We start from the raw sequence: 17,014 nt of genomic DNA, 5'->3' as shown, positions 1-17,014 counted from the left end.
TGACTCAACTCCTGGTTTAGGTGATGGGTGGGTAATAAAATGATTCATCAGGATCTGATAACAAATAGGAAAAATATTGATGATCAAGATCCTTATATCACTTCAGGTCAGGTTTTGTCCCCACCTAAATTAGAAAAATAGTGTTAGATCTGAGAACGTTTTTTGAAGATGAGCAGAGAGCCCAAGTAAAGTCTGTTTGCATAAAGCCAGCCCTAACTATCTGCCTGAGACAGAACTTAATTCTCCTTTTTTCCTTTACTGGACGTGATTCATATTTCTACCATTTAGTTTATGTCACACTTTTTTTTCACCTCTTTTTATACATATCTACCTCCCATTCCTGACTTGTAAATCTTAAGGGCAGGTAGAACATCTTGCTTGGCATGGCATACTCAGAGCCTTGCACAAAATTTGGGCATGCTTAGATATAGGTGTGTGTTAAATGAATGAGCAAATGAGTACATTGAATATACATAGTGCTTTTATGTAAAAGGTTCCCTATAAACCTCAAAAAGCCTTTAACAGTAAAAATCCCTTTTCATACTCTGTTTTTAAGATATCTGAGGATCAAAGATATAGTGATATGCCCATTGTTATATGGCTAGTGAAAAAAAGGTAGGATGTTGGTCAAGTCCTCAAATGAAGTTTAGTGTTTTCTAAGGCTTAGCATTTCTGATGTACAGAATGATGTACATACTTATTAGTTGTTTGTAAAATTGTGGATATCTTTTGAGTGATGTGCTACGAAGCTATAAAAATTTTATTAGCTTAATTTTTGTCAGGCAAAGTAACTTCTAAGATATATGTAGGAGTAACAAAAACTATGCTTTTCTTCAGTTACCTTTATCAGAGTTATTATCTAGTATTATTGCTAGAAGTAGTTTTGAATTATAATATAAAAATATCTGTACATAATTCTGTATTTATAGATTGTAATATAATGGTTTTTATTAAATTTTTAATTGTTTTGCTGAAACCAGCCATGATATTGAGTTCTAGCTGATTGACTAACCATTTGGATATTAAACTTCTGTGATTTATAGTTAGTTATCCAGAACGTGGGCAGTGTTCGATCCCCAGTACCAAAAAAAAAAAAAAACAAAAACCAGAATGTGACAGTGTCTTTTTGGAGGTCTGTTTGGAAATCTCCCTGCTGTCATGAGGTTTATACTGTGTTCAGAAGATACATTTTCAGATGATAAGACAGTTCACATTTATTGATAGTTTATGCCAGGCCCTGTGCTATGATAGAATATATATGCGATACTTAGTAGAATAAATATAAAAGTTAAAAAGTGGTAATTTCTAACCTGACTATTAAAGAAGGCTTTTTAGAGAACATTACCTTTGAATAGGGCCTTGTGATGGTAGGATCTCAGCTATGAATAATGATGTGAGGAGAGTAGGATCAAAAAGCATAGGTATTTCACAAAAAAGTTCGTGGTCAAGGCACAGGATGCGGAGATGTAGAAAATGTTGGAGTGTGGAAAGGCTAGATACTAAAGAAACTATTGAGAGAGACCTGTAACATGGAGAGGTGATCCATTAGGGGCAGTAATTGTAGGCATGTAGAGTTAAGAGGTACTTAAATTGATACTGTAAAAGTGACAGTCATATTAGGTGATGGAGAAGAAAGGAAAATAATCAATTATGACAAAATTCTAGCTTAGTGTTTGGGGAAATTATAAAAAACAATAGAGGAGACATGAAAGGCAGTTTTAAGGAAAAATGAGTCTAGTTTTGGACCTTGTTAATTTGGAGATGTTCTTAGACACCCAAGAGTGATCCAGATGCACAGAAAAGAGAAAAAAAGCAGATTAGAAATTATGGAGCTACAGATAGAGATTTGAGACTACTCACTTGTGGATTTAGATGAGATTACCTAGATACAATGGTTAGAGAGGGGGAAGAAGATGCTAACTACCAACTATATTTCAGTCATCCTTTTCATATTTACTGAATGACCACTGTGTGACTGTCACTGATTTTGGCACTGATAATGCATCAGTTAACAGAAACAGAAAAACAATTTTTTTGCCCTTTGGAGTTTATATTTCAGAATCTGCTTTTGATAAGGAATCGAATCCAGGCAGTTCTGTACAGAAGATAAGTCAATTATGGGCAAGAAAAAAAAAAGAACTAGAGACAAATAATATAAATATAAGTCTGAAGTCTGAGAAATGATCAATGGATGTGGTAACAGATACGGTCATTAATGACCAAGGGTAGAGCAGTTTCTGTAGATTTTTGGGGTAAAGCCCATCTCAGAAATGATAGTGATAAAGAGATTGAGCTGTAGACCTATCCTTTTACTACTTGGTTATTTGACTAAGATTTCATATAGACTGTTCTTTCTAGAAGCTAGAGCAAAGACAGGAAGGGAGGGAGGGAGGAAAAGAAAGGAGAAAATTGGAGGGGAAGGGGTTGAGAGCAAGAGAGATTGCTAGAGAGAGATGTGTGTGTGTATGTGTGTGTGTATGTGTGTGTGTGTGTGTTAAGGGAATTTGTTCTTATAAGGAAAAGTCTCATATGAGCATCTTTGCAGTCAGAGGTGTAAAGGTGACTGTCTAGGGAGAAGGAAAGACAATATGCCCAAGAGGGCAGTGAATGCAAGTGTGAGTGAAGACTTCTCAGTCTGTTCTAAATGGACTAACTGGAACTGGTTTGGTCTTCCACTTGAAAGAACCAAAATAAATTTTGACAAAACAATAATGTAAAACAATAGTTTTCAAAAAGTGAATGTCAAGCATGAAAGGCAATCATTCATGAGAATTGACAAATAAATTAAATGAGCCCTACAGTTGCTGAAACTTACTGCCTTTAGTTTCCAGGCCATGGCACAGCTCTAGAATGAGCTGAGGAGGTCAGGGAAGTTACTGCGTTGGGAGATGGAGCTGAGAATCAAGGATATCAGAGCAGTTAGAGTTTACAGGACAGACCACAAGAAAAATTTTTGCAAAGAGAGAAAAACAGATCTTCAGGAGTTTTCTCCTGTATGTTCTGCAATGTAGATAGTACATGCAAGTGTGGAAACTACCCAGAACCAGGGAAGAAAACTTTCTTCTGTCTCATCCTCCAAGAGTATTGAGTTTATAAGCATGTGGCACCTGTCAGCCATAAGATTCCTATACTCTACGTAAAGTGGTATAACTCTTTAAAGTAGATTGGTTAAAAATGCACTACAAACTAACATAGCCATTAACAAAAATGGTATCTTAAATGAGATAACATGAAATTATCAAAAATATTCAGTCCAAGGAAGGCAGAGAATAGTAGAAAGGGGGACAATAACAGGTGGAACAAATAGGAAATAACTAGCAAGATGATGTGCTCAAGCCTGACCATTAACAATCAAAGTAAATGTAAATGGTTTACATCCCACAGTGAACTAACATACTTGCTACCAGTAAGTTAGAAAGCAAGATTCTACTAAATGCTGACTTTTAGAAAACAAACTTTAAATATATGAGGTCTGACTAAAAATACAGTGAATGTTTAACTTAAAAAAATTATAGTAAAAAAGACCCTTGCCATTAATTTACTTGCCATTAATTTCTCTCAGAATACTCCCCCTCAATTCAAACACACATATCCCATCATTCTTGCCACTTTCTGAAGCAGTCCCAGAAGTTCTCTTTTGTAAGGATGGCTAATATGAAGAATAAGAGATTTTATAAATATTAAGAGGATAATAAAGAATACTGTGGCCACTTTTATGCCAATAAATTTGACAGCTTAGGTAAAGTGGATGATATCTTTGAAAGTAAAACCTTCCAGTCTCACTCAAGAAGAAATAAATAACCCTGACAGACTTAAATTTATCATTTAAAGGGGTTGAAGTCAGGTGTGGTGGTGCATGTCTATAATCCCAGCAGCCTGGGACGTAGAGGCAAAAGGATAGCAAGTTTGAGCCCAGCCTGAGTGACCCTGTCTAAAAATAGGGCTGGTATGTTGCTCAGTGTGAAGGCCCTAGGCTCCATCATCAGTACCACAAAAATTAAAAATTAAAAACATGTAAGTAAGTAAAAAATTGAAATTAAAGCTAAGGAAAGAGAACTTGAGCTTTGGTTAGCTTCGCTGCTAAATCCTACCAAGTATCTTAAGGGGAGAACAACGCCAGGTTTCCATAATATCTTTTAGAAAATGGACGTGGAGGGAAAACTTCCCAACTCCAATATAAGACCAGCATTAACCTGATACTAAAACCAAAGAGACTGACATTATAAGAATACTGTAAACTAGTGTCCCAGCCAGATGATATGTCATAACCAGGTATCATCTATCCTAGGAATGCTGAGTTGGCTTCACATGAAAAGTCAGTGTCAGAGTGGAGCTATAGCCTCCTGGCTGAATGTTTATCTAATATTCACAAGGTGCTGGGTTCAGTCCTTAGCTCTCGCTTGACCTTGTCCCTTATAATTGATCTATAATATCAATAAACTAAAAAAAAAAAAAACCCAAAATAATCATCTCAAGAGATAACCCAAGAAATATAACATCAATTTCTGATAAATACTTCTAACATAGTTGAAATAGAAAAGAATTCCCCCAGTTGTTATAGTAATACCATGAGAACCCCACAGCTATGGTCCTACTTAATGAGGAAAGATGAATTTTTCCTGTTTGGATCAGGAAGAAGACATGTATGTCTATTCTCACCACTTATATTTAATGTTATAGTAAAGATTCTAGCTAGTATATCATGCAAAATAAAGGAATAAATGCCTTTAAGTTTAGGATAAGATACACTATCTGTATTTGCTAAAGAAATGATCATCAATATGTAAAACTTAATGGAATCTATAACTTTATGTCAGTAAATTGGAGATGGTTGATATGAATTTGAGATTCTGAAAAACTAAAGACTTGAAGAATAGCTTTGACTCTAATTTGGATAATGTCCTTAATAATAGAAGATGATAGATTATGGTTTGCGATTGTTTGGCAACTATTGAGTTAACTCAGATAAACAGTATGAATAAATTTCTCCCCAAAATTAGAAGACATAAATGTGGACACTCAGATATAAGTAGATATTATATTTCATTTGGCAAGTTATTAAGAAGTGGCTATGGTGAACTGATGTAATAGTATTGGAAGGAAGCAAAGCTCGTGCTGGGAGGCACTGAGAAGAGAAGGAAGGGTTCTGTTTGGAGTGTAAGAAGAGTGAAAAATGTGTGCAAGAAAATATTGGAGCATAGAGAAGACTTAACAGAGGAGGTTCCCTATAATTCACTGAAAAGACTCCATAATGATAAAGGGTGGGCTGAGTTGTATGAGAGGCATGAAGTAAAGATGTAGGAGAGAAGGGTAGATAGATATATGTTAGTTTGGTCCTTGTATTCACTGTAGTGAAAGAAGGCAGGCAAGATGATGGAGAAACAAATTATTGATGGCAAAGCAGGTGTGAAGGGTAGGTGGCAGAGAGCCACATATGCTGATTTTAGTTATCAGTGCACCCTAAAAGCCTAATAGAGTTTCAGAGTATAAGATGGGCACTGCTAGGATCCTCAAAGTTGCCAGCTCGGGGTTCTTTTTGTTGTGAATTGTGTGTGTGTGTGTAAAATTGAAGAAGAAAGGAGGTGGAAGGAAGGTACTAAAATAAACAAAAGAGTCCAGTAGTAAGAAAAGGAGTAGAAAAGGATATGCGAAATCTGAAGGCTTGTGTATGTGCAGTGCAGAACTCAGCAGGAGGAAGCGCTAAGAGAATGCTTCACAGAAAAGATTAGGAATTTGAACAAATAAAAATTTAGAATCATTAGGGCTGGGGATTTAGCTCAATGATACTGTGGCGGCCTTACAGCACAAGGTCCATAGTTCGATCTCCAGTAACAAAACAAAACAACAACAAAAAATTGTTTAGAATCATTGGAAAGCTATTCATCAAGATAATTATAAAAAGAAAGAAATGCTATTTGGTTATCACTTATTACAGATACTTATGGTTGCCTTATTTAGAAAATTCATATCTATATATAGCATTGAAAGTCTAATATGAATTATGTAAAGTACAGAGAGATAATTCATGAAAATAATAAATGACAAAGAAATAAACAGAAAAGATTCAGCTTTACCAGAAATTCATCTTGATTAGAGAATAAATGAGAAATTGTTAACTTTATCTTTAAATATAGCAAAATTCGTTTCTTTATGGTAAGTCCAATGTTGATGAGATTGTAGTGGTATACATATATATTACTATTACATTGGTATGAATCTATATTACTAGTGCCATTGTGATTGTTAGTGTCCTTTTTTGGGAAAGCAATTACTCTTGTAAATAAAAAGTTAGCAGATTACTCAGACTCAGTAATAGGGCCACTGGCAATTTATCCTAAGCCAGTTATTTAAAAGAAACTAATTAATAAGGCAATTCCTTGCAACATATTGTATGCTAACTAGAACTTGAAGGCAGTGTGAATGTTCTACAGCAATGAAGTTTAAATGTTAAGTAAGTTATGGTACCTCAATTGAAGTGATTATATATTAGAAAATGTATACAATCATCCCTTGAAGAAAATGAAAAAAAAAATAATGTTTTTTAAAAATCAAATGCATAGTTTTCAAAGTGTAAATATAATTTAGAAAAGAACTTAGAAAAACAACAGTGTACTTTGTTGATGTGGCTGAGTTATAGTTCAATTTTATTATTTTAAATTATTTCTCTAATATTTTGACACTGTAAAGCCAATTTAAAAATGAAATATTTGTTGGAAGAGTTTTAAACAACTACAAAGAGAATCTACCTTGACAGTTGGTTTCTTACGAAATGAAAACATATTATAAGAAAGTTATGTCTATACAATTTAGCAAGGCAACAATGTTTGCCTTTTTCCAGGAAGAAAGGAAACCAAAAATTTATTGGATTGTTAACTTCAGCAGTCTTTCAGCTTTGATATAATTTTTAAAAGACACTTGAATTGTCAAAACTCGAAGGGCCAAGAAATTCTCCAGAGAGCAGGACATGTTGGTGGAGAAAAGAAAACAAAACAAAAAACTGGGCAGCTTGCTCTTTGGTCTAAAATCAAGTAAACTCTATCCAGAGTGAAATCCTTGAGTGGATATACATAAGGAATTTGTTGATAAGAGGAGTTTTTAAACTGGATTACACAAATATCTCCCTCTCTATTTGAACCAGAGAAATGGAACCTAAAAGCTTAAGATAATATGTTGGTCTAATACAGAGAACAACCTAAGGAAAACCGAACACTTTAATTAAAAAAAGTTGAAAATATCTTCAGGAATATACATTTTTGTATTTGTAAAATTCTCAAGAAATATGTCACTCAGTTAAACTAGAAAAACATCATAATGATTAGAAAGAAAAAGTTCATGAAAATTTGAATGAAGCACTTAAATAACTTCTAATAGTAGCTGCATACGTGTTAAATAACCAGAGAAGCAAATAGGAAAGTCAGATTTTGGTATCTGCTAAAAAAGATTGTGCTTTATGAATGCCAGTAGATTTAATTTCCTTTTATGGTGCTGAAATCATATTTCGAAGAATTTTGCTAGAGTTTTGTGCAAATATCACAAAATTGCGATGGAGTAAGTAGTGTTCTTTGTCCAGGTGAAGACTACCAGATCCATTGAAGGACTTCTTTTAGAAGTTCTTAGGGTGCCTCAGAAATCTCACATCAAACGTCTGTGGATATGTGCAGACTTGGAGAGGCAAGGAGCATTCACTATGTAAGCTCAAGTAAACTATTCAAGTATTCCACATGATGAATAAAAATAGACTATCCTTCCTCCCAAAATTAAATTTGTTACAATTCCAGGAATGCTTTTCCCTACATGAAGAATTTCAAATTTATCTTCCTTGTATCACAGGTTTTGTTGGGTTTGTAAGAATTGCAAAACAAAGATTGAAAGGCTATGCAAACAATTATTTCCCCAAAGAGTTACTAAGTCATATATTTATTAAAATTTGTGGGATTAAATCTTAGGGGAGGTTTTAGTCTTAATAATGTAGCTTAGATAGGCCAGGAAAAAATGAATGCTTAACTTTGGCTTCTGCCATCAAATTGCTTGAATGTAGCCTGGGGAGACCTACCCTTAAGGTCCTCAGCCAGATACTGGAGACCACTAAGGATTGACTCAGTGGTTACTGTGATTTCCTCCTTTTTGTTTAATATAAACGAATCCTAATTTTAAGGGACATCTAAGAGCTAATCTATTTTGCTCATTTTGTAGATGATGATGCTAAGACTAAGGCAAGTGAAATATGTGACTGGTTGAGTCAGAGTACTGGTAACTAGGACTTTTAGGCAGTCGTCACATCAGCACACTATTTCCCAGATCATTAGAGGACACTTAGTATTTGAAAAAGCCAAGTGATGATCAGACTGTTATTGCTTGATCAGCTGTACATTTTTCCTCCCTTTCTGAGTTCCTGCTTTTTCTAATTATGTTTTCTAACAAAGAACTTCCTAAATTGATACTTTTATTTTATCCCATTAAAAAGCCATGTCATATAGACCTGAGAATACTTAACTTGGGTTTGTCATGTTGATTTAGAAACTAAAAGAAAAACTAGTGGGTTTATGAGGCATGTGTGTTTTGGCCAATCAGCTCTAAAATCAGCATTTTAGCTCAAAATTGAACAAAATAGTATGAATCTACCAACTTTTTTGTATATACATAGTAGAGCTGTGATAGTATAGCACTGTGGTCACAAGACCTGGGTTCAACCCTTGAATATAGTATTTAGTACTTTTGGCAAGGTACTTAACCACTTTATGCTTCACTTTCTTCTTTATGTCATTACAGTGTACAGTACTGTACAGTAGTACTTATATTAACTGGGATTGGTGTAAATTAGCAAATATGTGTGAATCATTAGCATAGATCTTTAAGGAGTGTGGCAATTATATTATTTACCAGGCATTAACATATAGAATGTCATATAGTATTTCTCCATGAGGAATCCTTGCAGTCTAGTTGGGCACAGACAAAGACAAATAAAGTGATATGTAGTTAAAACTGGGAAAATCACTTAGAAATTCTGAGTGTTGTAGGAACTTCAGTTCAGAAAAACAATCTACGTAAGTATGCAAGAGAAGGTTTCCATGACAAAATACCTTCCTCAAAAATCAAACAACTAATAAATGGTAGAACCAGAATTTAAACTCAACCTTGCTTTAGAGTCCATTCTTTTATTCCTCAAAGCAATTTTAATTCCTTACCTCTTGATTTAATATGTGCAAGTGTAAAGGAATAAAATAACATGATAATTGCTTTAAATTTTTAGTTGTGTTTTATCTTTGTAAATGCTTAGAATGACTAAAATAGTAGAATGTTGTTTCTCTTCTATGAGTAGTGCATTTTCTTATTTTCTGGACTGATATCTATACTTTGTCCTCTGAACATTAATTACTATAGCTTTACTGTAAAAATAATTTAGAGATAACTGTATGGAAGACTATGTATACCTTTGGAGTGTTACTGTAGCCATGTGTATTCTAATTGAGAAAAAAATTAAATATTCTGCAGATATATTTATATGTCTATAAATAACATTGCTAGGTTACTTTGCTTGTTGTGAACATCTGAACACATTTTTGTAATCAGTTTATTGTGAGTACTCTGCATGGACTTAAAGGCAGTAAAGTAATATAGTCTGCCTGTTAATTTCCAAAATTGTGTTTTGCATAAATGTGTGGCCCTTTCTGGAAAGGTAATAAGCATTTAAAAATCAAAGTTGATTAAACATTGTTGAAGTGCTGAATAAATTTCTTTTTCAAAGTTGGGATGTATCCTTCTCTGGAAAATCCATACTTGAATTGTTCCAGACATTACCACTAACAAACAATGTAGCATTTGCATAAAGCTTTAGGTTTCTAGTATTTCACAATCATTGCCTTTTAATCCATATACCGTCTATATGGGGTAGGTAGTTATGTTCAAGCATCCACGTCTCCTGCAGGGGAATTTTGGTGCCAGCAGAAGTATTATGATTGGCACAGACTTTTCTTAATTTCCCAGAGGCCAGACACCTGGAGAGGCTTTTCTACAGGCCCAGGTACATGTCACCTAGGGCTGCCTTCTCTTTTTCTCCTGCTATTTTATTAAGATTCAGTCACCTTTGGTGCCATTGATGTAATGCTGCACTGACTGTGTCAGTCTGCCTTTAAACCCACGATGGAAGTGTATATTTTGGAAGATTTTAGAGAGTCCATTGATCATGTACTTTCTGTGCAGCACCTTTCCACTGTTGACACCTCTGTCACACCAGCAATATGGTACTTTTCATTGTGTTAGCTTTTACTTCTCCAAATAGGTACTTGATTAATAAATGAGCACCCAGAATTTCTGCTTTATGGTTTTTAAAAATATTTGGTGGATGATATATTTAGATATAACTAATGTTTAAGGTGCTGGCAATAAGCATCAATCAGAATATAATGCTAGCAGATATGTATCATAAGTTTTTTTTTGTTTTTTGTTTTGTCTCATATATTTATAGTGCACTAAGCACTATACTATCCTAGATATATTGTCTCATCCTTGTAGCAACATCGTGAAGCAGATATTATCCTTTTTGTTTTATAAAGAAGAAACTAAAGGCTAGTAGGTTGCCCACAGTGATAGAGCTTATAAACCAGAGCTAGAATTTAAAAGCCTAGTTGACTCAAAGTCAGTTCTTCAGCCATTTTATAATATTGCCTGATGTGAAGGATAACAAATAGTTTATTGAAGTGCTGGGTAACAGGTAGCTAAGGAGTGCAAGAGATAGGCTAGACTAAAAAGGCAAAGCAAAACTGTGATGCTCTGCAAAAGAATGGTTCTTATCAATATTATACTAATCGTTTCTCTTTTCTTTATACCTGTCATGACATGAAAAGTATTTGGGTATCATCTTTATTATTTCTTGGAAAAGGGACTAAGTTTCATTCATTTTATAATTATACATAATAAATAATACTTAAAACCTTACATGGAATTAGTGATGTTTTAATGTAGCTGGAGAATTCTCATGAAAGTGGTGTTTCTTCCTCATCTTTTCTCACAGAAAAAAATTTCTACTAAGGAGAATAGCTTGCCCAAATAAAGCTTACATAAAAATAGATTTTTTTTTTTTTAGTAAGAATTTTGAAAAGAAACATATGACAAATCTTATGGGTACAGGTAGTACTATAGCCAGGCTCAAGAGTGTGATTTTTGTCTTCTTGTGTCTTGGTCTATGATAAAACTCATTTGAACTGAAAAATTAAACGCTAAAAAGAAGAACAGAGACGGGCTTTATTTTACATTAGTTTATCATTTGAGTAATAGCTTTATAAAGAACCTGTGAATATTTTGGGGCTGAGGCTGTATTTGCTTAGTGTGTACTCAATATATCTCCTAGTGTAGATAATGAGTTTCCTATTTTAAACATTTAAAATATATTTTCCCATTCACCTTTCTAGTAAAGTTATCCTTAATGCTGGTATCATTACACTCATAATTAGTTGCCCTCTTTTTTGAAAAATTTTAAAGAAACATTAATGCTCTTATATTACAAAATATTCTTCTACTTTTGGAAACTATAGTGGAATTCATATCTAAAGCTACCTAAGCCTGAAGACTTAGTTTTGTGCTGTAGTTCTGTATGTGAAATATTTGCTTCACATTTTCAGGGTATTTTTTTTATATATTTGGTGGATGATATATTTAGATATAACTAATGTTTAAGGTGCTGGCAATAAGCATCAATCAGAATATAATGCTAGCAGATATGTATCATAAGTTTTTTTTTGTTTTTTGTTTTGTCTCATATATTTATAGTGCACTAAGCACTATACTATCCTAGATATATTGTCTCATCCTTGTAGCAACATCGTGAAGCAGATATTATCCTTTTTGTTTTATAAAGAAGAAACTAAAGGCTAGTAGGTTGCCCACAGTGATAGAGCTTATAAACCAGAGCTAGAATTTAAAAGCCTAGTTGACTCAAAGTCAGTTCTTCAGCCATTTTATAATATTGCCTGATGTGAAGGATAACAAATAGTTTATTGAAGTGCTGGGTAACAGGTAGCTAAGGAGTGCAAGAGATAGGCTAGACTAAAAAGGCAAAGCAAAACTGTGATGCTCTGCAAAAGAATGGTTCTTATCAATATTATACTAATCGTTTCTCTTTTCTTTATACCTGTCATGACATGAAAAGTATTTGGGTATCATCTTTATTATTTCTTGGAAAAGGGACTAAGTTTCATTCATTTTATAATTATACATAATAAATAATACTTAAAACCTTACATGGAATTAGTGATGTTTTAATGTAGCTGGAGAATTCTCATGAAAGTGGTGTTTCTTCCTCATCTTTTCTCACAGAAAAAAATTTCTACTAAGGAGAATAGCTTGCCCAAATAAAGCTTACATAAAAATAGATTTTTTTTTTTTTAGTAAGAATTTTGAAAAGAAACATATGACAAATCTTATGGGTACAGGTAGTACTATAGCCAGGCTCAAGAGTGTGATTTTTGTCTTCTTGTGTCTTGGTCTATGATAAAACTCATTTGAACTGAAAAATTAAACGCTAAAAAGAAGAACAGAGACGGGCTTTATTTTACATTAGTTTATCATTTGAGTAATAGCTTTATAAAGAACCTGTGAATATTTTGGGGCTGAGGCTGTATTTGCTTAGTGTGTACTCAATATATCTCCTAGTGTAGATAATGAGTTTCCTATTTTAAACATTTAAAATATATTTTCCCATTCACCTTTCTAGTAAAGTTATCCTTAATGCTGGTATCATTACACTCATAATTAGTTGCCCTCTTTTTTGAAAAATTTTAAAGAAACATTAATGCTCTTATATTACAAAATATTCTTCTACTTTTGGAAACTATAGTGGAATTCATATCTAAAGCTACCTAAGCCTGAAGACTTAGTTTTGTGCTGTAGTTCTGTATGTGAAATATTTGCTTCACATTTTCAGGGTATTTTTTTTATTAAACTGAGTTTATTGGTACATTTTAGGTATACAGTACAGTTACATTCATTATTGGGATCTTGTACCTTTCCATGACAAGTCTTGGTTCTCATCTTTTTCAGTCTTTTTTCATTAAGTTAATTGGTACTTTTTAGGTATACAGTACAGTTATATTCATCATTGGGATCTTGTACCTTTACGTGATGTATCTTGGTTCTTATTTTTTCCTCATTCCCTGCCTTCCCTTCATCCCTCCACCCTTTCCTATTTACAAAGACTTTGTTTCCATTTTTTCCTTTTCTCATATTTTTTCTTTTCCCTTCTTTCCTTTCCCCTACTCTTACCACCACTTTCCCTACTCCTTTACACCTTTTCTTCCTATTTCACATTTTCAATTTTTATACATATATTTATTCAAGATTTTAAATTCTTCTTGAGCTAATTCTAACATTATGTGTTTTTCAGGGAATTTAAACTTTTTTCCAAAAATATTTCATTGTTATTGTTCTTTTAAAAGAATTAGTATGGGCTTTACTTGAAAAAGAAACACAGACATATGATAAAACATTCAAATGAGTTGGTAATAGTTAAGTCCTAAATATATTGTTTATCATAAGAACTATATATTTCAAATATATTTTTACTATAAATCATTTGTAAATGTACTATAAAATGATTGCTGTGCATAAATGGATAATTACGATTGTACTTGTAAGAAAAATATGTGTCTTATTAACCGTGCCTATCAAAGAAAATAGTAATAGGAATACAATATAATTCTAATGTAAAATGGTTATAATTTAAGTATGTTGATCTCTAGAGTTGATGAGGTATACAGGAGAAATATTTGTTAAGCATAAGCTTTAGGAGTTAGATGCAGAGGCTCCTGTAGATTTAATATTTTCTTTGAAGTTTCTCTGTACTTACAAGTGTCTTTCTTACAACTGATAACAGTTGTGTGGTGATACTATATATTAATTAAAGAATCATGCATTCTTCATGTAATGGGGCTAGGTTTATATTTTGTTGTAATATACAATGATGTTTTCAAAATTGTGTAAAATATTGAGATATTCAGCTAGTTTGGAAATTGAGTTTCTAATATAAGTATGAGCTATGCAAAGTAAAACTTAATTTTCCTAAAGAGAATATGTGAACATCTTAAGTATTTTAATTCAAAATTTAAGGTGCTAATTCTTGTGTTTTTATTTTCTAATTTTAGGTTTTAGTATAAAGGCAGTGCCATTCCAGAATGCCATCTTGAATGTAAAAGAACTTGGAGGTATAACCTTTAAAATTCTTTCTGTCTGACCTTTACTTTACTTATCTGGTATTTGTGTATTATACATAATTAAAACATTGTGATAATTTATTCTAGGTGATGCATTTTTTTACCTTTTCTCTTGATGATGTATTTCCTAGAAATATTTCCTTCTCAGCATGTGTTTTAAAAGTTGTTGAAGAGTTCTAACTAATATAAACTGTTTTCTTTTGTATGGGTCAAAGTCCTACACTAATGGTAATTGATGTGTGTTTAATCATTGACAGTGCCGGTTCATTATTGTTGAATGAAGTATATGAAGAGATTTTAATGTAATTATTGAAAAATAAAGTACACAGGGAAAAAATTGTGTTTATATTGTAAGTTTTATTGTTTTCAATCTTTTTGAATATATTTGTTAAAATAATAAATCTTTGCAAGTGGGTTCTTTGCTGACCAACCACATTTATTGGATAGGCTGTACCTCAAAGTATACATCACTCAGTCTTTCACAATACTCTCTGTTTGCCACTTTTTTGGTTAGGTTTTATGTCAGTCAGGGTCTTAACCCATATAAATAGATTAACAAAGAATTCAGTCAATTCAGTGAACCTACTAAATTCTCTAATGACACAGTAAAATGGTAAGTACTCTGGAGTTCAGTATAATATTGATGAGTTTAATGATGTAGAAGTAAGTTCTCTTTCATCTCTTTAATCACTTTGTGATATTGACCTTACCCTGTCTTGTTTTGTTTTTCCTTCTCCTTCAAGGTCATTCTAACAATGACTTATTTTTATCTCGAAATTCAAACACGAACTTTGTGTCATTTTAATATTGTTTGGTACCTCAGCATTTTCTTCAGTAGAATAGTGGCTGATCTTTTTAGGTTTCTTTTCTTCTTCTTTCTTTTTTCTTTTTTTTTTTTTTTTTTTTTTTTTTTTTTTTTGTACCGGGGATTGAACTTGGGTCCTTGTACTTGGGAGGCAGGTGCAGAACCGCTGAGCTAAATCCCTGGCTTGTTTAGGGTTCTTTTTTAAAGCTCTGTGTTTAGGACAGATTTATATTGGTTGGTCAGTTTTATAGCTATCTTTGGCTTTGATAGAAATTAGTAGTTAAATGTAGCCATGATAAATCTGATTTTTCCTTTATAGGATACTTGGTTTTTATTATTCTGACACCAAAACTCATGCAGCACAAACATTCTTATAATAACTTTACATACAAATTTTTTAAATGCTATTATATTAAATATATAATACTGCTTGGTTTTTTGGTGGCTACTTTCTCCTCAATAGCAATAATATTATTTCTGGATATTTTGAAGTCAGAAAAATATATTGTAAAAATCCATAGAATCCAGAGTATACCGCTTGAGAATGCCATTTATTTTAAATATAGTTGGTACTTACGAAGTATTATTAGGGTAGACATTAAACTTTTGATTTCCAGCAAGTAAAAGAAACTGTTGATTAATGATAATTATTTATTATATGTGATGTTTATTTGGATGACGTAAATAGTGAATGTATCTGCACAATTCAAAAAGTGAACACTTAAAGGAATATGTTAAAATCTTGGCTCTGTGCCAATGAAATTCAGTAAAATGAAAGATTGGAGGACTAAGCATACGTAAGATGGGCATAAATCGTTTTCAAAGTAAGGTTGTATTTTGTGGAAAGAACTCTGCCCTGACAGTTGGTAAAATGGAAATTACATTACAGTGCATGTAGTAGGAGGTTGTTGGTAATGTTTTAGTTTGTACCTGTTTCGTGATAAGGCTGAGAGACACAGGACCGATCCTCAGAGATTGGGGTAGTTATGTTAGTTCCAGGCTAATTATATATTGTTTTGTGTATGCATTAGTATTAAAGAGCACATTTTTAGCCTACGTATATATTCTTTTATCCTCCTGAACTTTAACAGTTTTGTTTTCAGTTGAGAGACTACCTCAAAGGAAGGTGATTTTCACATATGTCTAATAGTGTTTCCTTAAACGTGTCCTCAGAGGCAGGCAATAAAAGGAGTTGATTCATGAATGACTCCTTCACTAATTCAATTATTCAATAATCTTTTTCTGCACTTAATATTAAGTTATGTTTTACCCAACAACACATGAAAATTTAGGCTAACATACAAATGGAAAGTGTAGCATTTCTAGGATTTAAAACATGTGCTAAGATATTGGGTATTAGGAAGCATTATGACCTATTAAAATCGCACTATCTTTGAGCTTCATGACAGAGTTCTAAGTTCAGGAAGAAAGAGTTGAGTGATTTAGATTATTGTATGAAGTTGCACAGGTATATGTACCAGAGCAGAGTTCCTGAAAAGATAGATGAAGTCTTAGACATGCTTTGATAGTTGTCTTCATTCTGAGGTTAGCTCAGCAGAATGGCATGGCTCTGTCTCTCTGTTAACCTACTAATGCCCTACCTCCACCCTTGCAGATAATTCCAAGGCTTTCCATTAGCCCTTTCTCAGCCTTAAGTTAATTTCTCAGGCTTTTAACTAGACCTGGTGGTACATGCTTATAATTCCAGCACTTTAAGGCAGGCAGATTGGAAGTTCAAGTACAGCCTAGGCAATTTAGAGAGTTAGTGAGACCCTGTCTCAAAATAAAAAAATTTTAAAAGGAGAGGGATGTAACTTAGTGCATAGGCCATGGGTTTAATCACCAATATTGAAAAAAAAATTCTTTTCATGCTTTCAAAATAGGAAAAGGCATGAACTTCTTGTATTCCTTATCTAGTAAGAAGAAATTGTAAGGGATGAAACAGTAATGAGTTAAATTCAATGAAAGTCACTTTTGAGGAATCTTAATAAAATATGCATATATA

General features: G+C 33.0%; 1 protein-coding gene across 4 annotated transcripts in view; it reads left to right on the top strand.

Annotated features, from left to right (window-relative positions):
• Window positions 1-17,014, top strand: part of Arl15 (ADP ribosylation factor like GTPase 15) — a 410,147-nt gene that overhangs the window by 134,635 nt on the left and 258,498 nt on the right. For all 4 annotated transcript variants that reach the window (XM_010626858.1, XM_010626857.3, XM_010626854.3 and 1 more), the window contains exon 3: window positions 14,136-14,195. In XM_010626858.1, the coding sequence (XP_010625160.1) occupies window positions 14,136-14,195 (60 nt within the window). The remainder of the gene's footprint in view (window positions 1-14,135; window positions 14,196-17,014) is intronic.

The sequence above is a fragment of the Fukomys damarensis genome, unplaced genomic scaffold, assembly GCF_012274545.1.
Source record: "Fukomys damarensis isolate Sample0158 unplaced genomic scaffold, DMR_v1.0_HiC HiC_scaffold_1, whole genome shotgun sequence".
NCBI lineage: Eukaryota > Metazoa > Chordata > Mammalia > Rodentia > Bathyergidae > Fukomys > Fukomys damarensis.
Note: the sequence above shows the minus strand (reverse complement) of the source record. Positions and strands in the feature narration are given on the sequence as shown.